This window comes from Mandrillus leucophaeus, unplaced genomic scaffold (assembly GCF_000951045.1).
Source record: "Mandrillus leucophaeus isolate KB7577 unplaced genomic scaffold, Mleu.le_1.0 Scaffold202, whole genome shotgun sequence".
In the NCBI taxonomy this organism is placed as follows: Eukaryota; Metazoa; Chordata; class Mammalia; order Primates; family Cercopithecidae; genus Mandrillus; species Mandrillus leucophaeus.
In genome coordinates, this window is record NW_012102055.1 from 1,103,361 (window position 1) to 1,110,404 (window position 7,044).

The 7,044-nt window shown below is 41.1% G+C and overlaps 1 protein-coding gene across 4 annotated transcripts in view; it reads right to left on the reverse strand.

Annotated features, from left to right (window-relative positions):
- Positions 1 to 7,044, reverse strand: part of KIF16B (kinesin family member 16B) — a 331,966-nt gene that overhangs the window by 111,940 nt on the left and 212,982 nt on the right. For 3 of the 4 annotated variants that reach the window (XM_011979462.1, XM_011979461.1, XM_011979459.1), the window contains exons 18-19: positions 3,372 to 3,425; positions 469 to 1,827 (exon numbers count right to left, since the gene is read on the reverse strand). In XM_011979462.1, the coding sequence (XP_011834852.1) occupies positions 469 to 1,827; positions 3,372 to 3,425 (1,413 nt within the window). Of the gene's footprint in view, positions 1 to 468; positions 1,828 to 3,371; positions 3,426 to 3,779; positions 3,813 to 7,044 lie in introns of all 4 variants that reach the window. The other variant, XM_011979460.1, reaches the window with a different exon arrangement.

A 7,044-nucleotide genomic window follows, 5' to 3' on the forward strand; every position in this document is an offset into this window, starting at 1 on the left:
AGGAAAGAGAGAGGGCAAAGGAAGAAAAAGGAGGAGGAAATAGATGCAATGGAAGAGAAAGGAGGGAACGGAAGGGGAAGAACAAAGAGAAAAGAGAGGGAGACAGGCAGGGGAGATAAGAAAGAAGGAAAGGAGAAATCAAAGTGGAAACTTTCTCAGTCTTGCATTTATCAAAATATTAAAACACACGCATTCCATAGGTGAGTGGGATAATGAACACGGGCTTTGCTTTTGTTCGTGTGTTTTTCAATTCTAGACCAACAATTCTAAAACAAGGACACTAAGGAGAAATACGAGTTTAGGGGTACTTTCCTCAGTTCTGGCAAATACAAGCATTTGCCTATGTATTAGAGAATATGAAGGCTAAAAGAAAAACTTTAAAAAAAGTGATAAACACAACATGAGGAGTGAAAAATGAGCACCCATTTGGCACCCACTGTATGCCACACCCTTCCTTCCCAATCTCACCTCTCCTGGTCCTTCTCCAGGGCTTCCTGCTCAGCCTCCAGGCTAGCCTGGAGCCCTGACTGCTCTCTGCTGCCGCTGTTCAGACTGGCAAGTTTCTGCCTCTGCTCTTCAATCTCCATGCCCAGGGTGGAGCGCCTCTGCAGCGCAGAATGTCTCCTCTCCAGCCTGGCCAGGGCCCGCTCCAGCGCCTCTCTCTGCTGCTTCTCTCTGGACTCCAGAATCTCCTTTTCCTTTTTCCTCACTTTTTCCTCCTGACGCGCAATGTTGGCAGTGAATTCAAAGGTGGCTTGGAGCTTCTGCAGCTGGCTTGCATTGGCCTGGTACTGTGCAAGCTGTTCTTCTTTTTCTTCCATTTCCTTTTCTACTTGATAAAGAGTGTTGTCTAAGCTGAGAGGGCCTCTGTCAAGAATTTCAAATGCTCTCTGCTTTTCTTCCAACAGAGTTGGCAAGTGATTCTGCAGGAGGTACTGTAGCTGGCGTTCTTTATATTGCAGCCTGTACTCCACTGGCTTTATTTTCTCGAAATCGTGAGCCACTTCTGTGACATCTGTGACACTCTCTTCATGTTTTCCCAACAATCTAGATTCTTTGTCATGTTCACATTTTAAACACTCTAGGATCTCCTGTTCTTCTTGGACTTCTTTTTTCAGGAGGTCTTTCTGCTGAACCAGGTCCTTCTCCAAGTTCACTAGCTTGACAAGCTGCCTTCTCTTGAATTCGAAGAAACGCAGTTGAGCCTTTTCTAACTCCTCGCCATCTTCATCCCCTCCGGCACGAGCCTCCTTCACCCGCAGCAGGGATTCCCGAATGCCTTCCAGGTCTCTCTTCTCCTCTTCCACCCATTGCACCTCCCCGCGCCGCAGGAGCTGGATCATCTCCTGCTTCTCGCGGAGCTGCTCTTCCAGATGGGCCACGAGCATGACCTGCTCCTTCTCCTGCTCCTCCAGTCTCTTTTTTTCCAGTTCAAGCTTGGCATACTGTTCATCTTTTTCCTTTTGGAGCCGGTCCAGTTCTTGAAATATCTGAAACTTCTCAGCCTTCTCGTTGTTGTTGAGTTCTTTGAGTCGTTGGAGTTCTTCTTGGACGCGGAGAAAGGTCTCTTCTTCTTGTCTCTTCTTCTGCAGCTCGATTTCCTGCTGTTCCCTCAGCCTCTCCTCTTCAAATTTTTCCTTCTCAGCAAGCAAATCCTTTAGCTTGTTCTCGATGTGGAAGCTGCGGCGTTTGAGGCTCTCCTCCTGCTTACGAATCTGGAGCTGCACGATTTCTGTCTCCTTGCGCTGGGTCTCCACCTCCTGCTGCATCCGCTCCAGTTCGGCCTTGTCTGATTTCTGCTTTTCCTCCATTTCTTCTATGAGTTTCCTGAAATGCAAAGCACTGACTGGTTGTTATCTGATCATTGTTCAAATGTTGCTCTAACTTTACTGAAATGTTCTGAAAATGCACAGACGACCAGGTTAAAGCCTCCATTAAAATAAAAAAAGAAGAGCAACTGCTTTCCTTTAAATTTCCAGCAGCATCCTGTTTAATTTTTTTATTTTTTAACTGTCCAACATATCATCTGCCTATACTCCTGAAGTGGCTTCTGATATCATTTCTTTGTAGAGCCTATAATCATAATGTGTTATGCATGATATAATTTTAAAAGGCCCCTGAGCTCGAAGAGAAAGAACCATGCCCAATTTAAACTAAATGTGAATAACTTTATTCAGCCCAATGACTAAAACTCAACAGAAGTTCAGTTACAAGACAACATTAAATAAAAATGCTTATGCTGTCCTCATCTCATTGGGGTCAAATATCAAAGTCATGATAATCGACAGTTCATTGTTCCAGCTAAAAAACTACATACTACATAGCATTTAATCACCAGTTTGGGACAAATGGTGATTATCAAATGGCCCAAAATGTTAGTTTATTAGTGCATAACACTGAAACTAACTGGAGCCTCCATTAGAATATATACATGCGTAATTTTGCAGGCTGGTGGGGAGGTGACATGTTGTATCTTCTGTTGGAGAACAAATGATCTCCACAGGGCACTGTACCATAAAGTTTAGGGTTGGGATGGCCTCCAGAGGAAGAGCACAGAGTTAGAGTAGGAATACACGGCCTCCACCTCCTGATCCACCAAATGTTTATCCTGGATGATGCTGGAAACTAAGACCATTTATTTGTGACATTTAAACTCCAGGTCCTACAAAATAAACATTTACTTTGCAGATTTTCTATAGCTTTAGTTTTTACTCTAATTGTCATCTTTGGTCTACGTCTTGGCTGGTTAAATAGGACAGGAAAGACAGAAAAGGAGAAAATACAGTTTTATCAGGTAAAGAATTATTTCAGAACATATAAAGAACTGTTCAAATCAATTAAACAGCCATTTTTCTCTCCACCCTGTGCCCCCATACACAAAAGAAAAGTGAGCAAAGAATAAGAAAAGCAAATTATACATGGGGAAATACAAACGGCTAAACAGCATCAGGAAAGATGTTTTAAAAGCAGGGAGGTAGAAGGAAGGGAAATTGTCATTCTTCAGGCTTTCTAAAAACTCAGGGGATGTTATTAAGAGAAGATTTACTTTTGACTACATTTTAAATGAATACATTTTGGTGTATTAAATTTAATTGGTGTGTTAAATTTGCCTACTGACTCTATTTCTCGTTTCTCATAAATATTTGAAGACGAACTGTTTAAAAAAATTTATACTTGAAGAAAAACCAACTACTCCAAAAACAAAAACAAAAACAAAACAAAACAAAAAGACCTGCAGTCGTTAGACATGTAAATAACAGACACAGAGCAAGAGCGAAGTACTGAAGCAGACGCAGATGAAATCAGTCCAGGATATTAACACAGGAATCCAGACTACAGTAGTGTTGAAACTTGAACCCCATGTGGCTTACCTTTTACTTTCTAATTTTTCAAGTTCTTCACGCTGTTGCCGCTCAAATTCAAGTCTAATAAAATCAAATGAAAATGAGTCACTTTTCTAAAGAGCTTTTCTCTCTCTCTCTCAGTCTCTCTATACAGAGTCACATATTCAAAAGGGCATCAGTTTTCCAAATATTACTATTAATTACCATGGATTAGCAAGATTAAAATGCATTCTTTGCTTTAGGACTATGATTAGGAATTAGACATACTTTTGGGTACTTGAACTCAGGCTGAAAAGAACAGATTTTACTTGAAGGAAAACAAACAAAACAAAAACTGTATTGAAAAAGCAGAGTTAAACAAGACTTCTAAATGAGAAGCACGTCTACTCCATGCAGCTTAGCACTGATGAGTATATAAAAATGGAGAATCTCTACCTTAGACAGATGGGTCCTTTTATAGGGAAAAGACTGCCAGGGAGGTAGAGAGAGAGAGAGCACAGACATCAATTAAGGAAAGCATTTAATAGGAAGGAATATCAGGAGAAAAGCAGTAAGGTACTTAAAAGCCAATAGCCATGCACAAATTGAAACATCTTTTTATAAATATAACATTTCCCAATAATTTCATGAAACAAACATTCCACTCCAAAAAGTTAGCTCTGTTATGTTTTACACTTCTCACACTTCTCAAGATAATCATAGTAAATAACTGAGTACCAACAATAATTAAAAATAGTAATCAAACTGGCACCTTTACTACTTTATAGATAGTTATACTGCATGTAGGTTCATCAAGTTCCTGCTATAATTAATAGTTATGCAACATAGGAGTTATGGGGGTTGTGAGATTGTGAACAGATTCATAGTGGTGGTAAAATAAAGGGATTTAGGTCATCGGGAATTTTAACGCAACTCACTAAAATAACACAAGCTGATTTCTTATCAAATATTATATTTAATTATTGCAAAGTTTAACTATTCTTATTAAGCAGCAGAAACTGTATTTCTTTATTTTTTTTCAGGGTTGGGATTGGGGTTGGGTCAGACACTGCCAGTTACCCCACCCCCCCCAGCCCACCACGCTTGAACTATAATTCTTAAGCTTATACATTTTTCTATTGTGGTAGAGGGCAGATACAGCTAAAAAGCTTGGCTACAGAAAAGTCACCATAAATCTTCTTCCTTGAATAATGTGCAAAATTCAGATTGGAAACAACTACTTAGTCATGAGTGAACAAACACTTCAAATAGTTCTCTTTCCAGTTTAATCACGTGGGGAAATATTGAGAGTAAGATGTCTGGTGGATTTCGTTTTGGGGTTGTTTTTTGAGACAGGGTCTTGCTTTGACGTCCAGGCTGGAGTGCAGTGGTGTGATCATGGCTCATTGCAGCCTTGACCTCCTGGGCTCAAGCAATCCTCCTCTCTCAGTCTCCTGAGCAGCTGGGACTACAGTATGGTGGCGTTTTTAGGCAGAACTATCTCTTACATGGTAGGTGCTGTGTGGGGTGATTTGCAGATAGTCTCCCTCGTCCACCCAGCAAATTCTAAAGGCAGCAAACAGTATCTCCATTTCACAGATGAGGAATCCAGAAGTTGGGATATGTTGAACACCTTCTCCAAGGTCACAGAGGTAATAGGTAGTGGAGCTAGGATGTGAACTCATGGTGGCCTGCTTCCAAAATACCACCTATTAACTCAGTTTATGAGCAATGTTCAAATTTGTGATATAAAATAAAAGTATTAAATATCTCATTGAAACTTGTTAGATAACAATATATTTATTCTACTGACAAACAAAAATAATCTGTACCTTAGCATGAGAAATCAGCCATATAAATCTAAATGAAAAGCATTTGCCAGTCATGAAGGCTAGCCCATATGCAATTGCATTAAGTAGTCTTAGGACTTTGTTAAAATTAAAATTTGATCATTCCTTTTTATTTAAGAATAAACAGAACCTTAGGAAGGATTCCAAGTTGGTATCTTCACACTTCAGTAGAGTTCAGTCTTTCTAGAGATATTTACATAGTCAAAAAGAATCACTGGATCAAATACTTTTTAAAACCTAAGAATTTCCCTAATGGAATGAACTGTACTCTTGATTTTATTTTCTGTGAACGAGAGCTCAGTGCGCACACCAGTAGAGCTGGCTTTGACAGTGTCACGTGTGCACAGCCAAAAATGCTACACTGAGCACTGGGCGTTCGGATGGAAACCTACCATCTGAGGACTGTTTATAGAAACAAGTTCTGCGCATTACAAACTGGAGCCTGTCGTGGGGTAGGGGGAGGGGGGAGGGATAGCATTAGGAGATATACCTAATGTAAATGATGTGTTGGTGGGTGCAGCACACCAACATGGCACATGTGTACATATGTAACAAACCTGCACGTTGTGCACATGTACCCTAGAACTTAAAGTATAATAAAAAATAAATAAATAAAAAAAGAAAAAAAAAAGCGAAATGACATCTGGAACCCTGGCAGTAAAAACAAACAAACAAAAAAAGAAACAGGTTCTGTGTTTGACAGTCAGCATGCCCTCCGTCACTTGTTCTTCCAGCCTTAGAAAGCATATTTCTCATCCCTTTTAACAAAGCAGGAAACTGAGGCTTAGAGTACGTAAGCAGCAGAGGCAGGACTTGAATTCAAGTTCGGTAATAAAATCTCTGCTGCCAATCACAACTGTTGCTACTAGTGCGCTGCATGGTCTCAAGGAGGCAATTAGTTCTGAGTTTTAATATTTAATGTGACATTTTAACTGAGCAACTACTTTTTAAAAATTGAACACAGTGTCAAGTACTGTGTTAGGCAAGAGGCTTCAACAGTCTGTAAGAGAGATGTGGTCCCTGTCCCCACCAGGCTCCGGGTCTGTAAGAGACAGTCAGTGTGTCACATATGAGCATGGGGTACTGAGCCCAGAATTTGGTAGTACCTAGGATCAAGCAGAGCTTCCTGAAGAAGCATATATCTAATCTGGGTCATTCTTTCTCTTGCATGATATAGAAACTCAAAGAAAGCTAATAAAATCAGATGTGGGCTTGCTATAGGAGAGGTGGCAAGATATGAAGTTCAAGAGGACAACAGAAGCCGGACAGTGAAGAGCCTTGGATGTTACGTTAATGACTCTGAACTTGATCTTAAAGGAGGTGGCAGAAAAATGTCTTGGGCCAGGACTGTTGAAGAACACATACTCCTGGTGTTCTGTAGAAAACAGATGGGTGCAGGAGCAATACAAGAAGACAGAGACAAGTTAGTGGTAGAAACTTAAGTAGATGACAGAGCAGGACCCAAGTCAACTGTTTGCCTTGATCCTAGGTACTACCAAATTCTGGGCTCAGAACCCCATGCTCAGGTGTGACACACTGACTGTCACTTACTGATCAGGAGCCTGGGGGGGACAGGGACCACATCTCTCTTACAGACTGTTGTAGTCTCTTGCCTAGCACAGTACCTGACATCGTGCTCAATTTTTAAAAAGCAGGTGCTCAGTTGGCCAGGCACAGAGGCTCACACCTGTAATCCAGCACTTTGGGAGGAAGGCGGATCACCTGAAGTCAGGAGTTTGAGACCAGCCTGGTGAACACGGTGAAACCCCGTCACTACTAAAAATATAAAAATTAGCTAGGTGTAGTGGCGGGCACCTGTAATCCCAGCTACTCGGGAGACTGAGGCAGGAGAATGGCTTGAACCCGGGAGG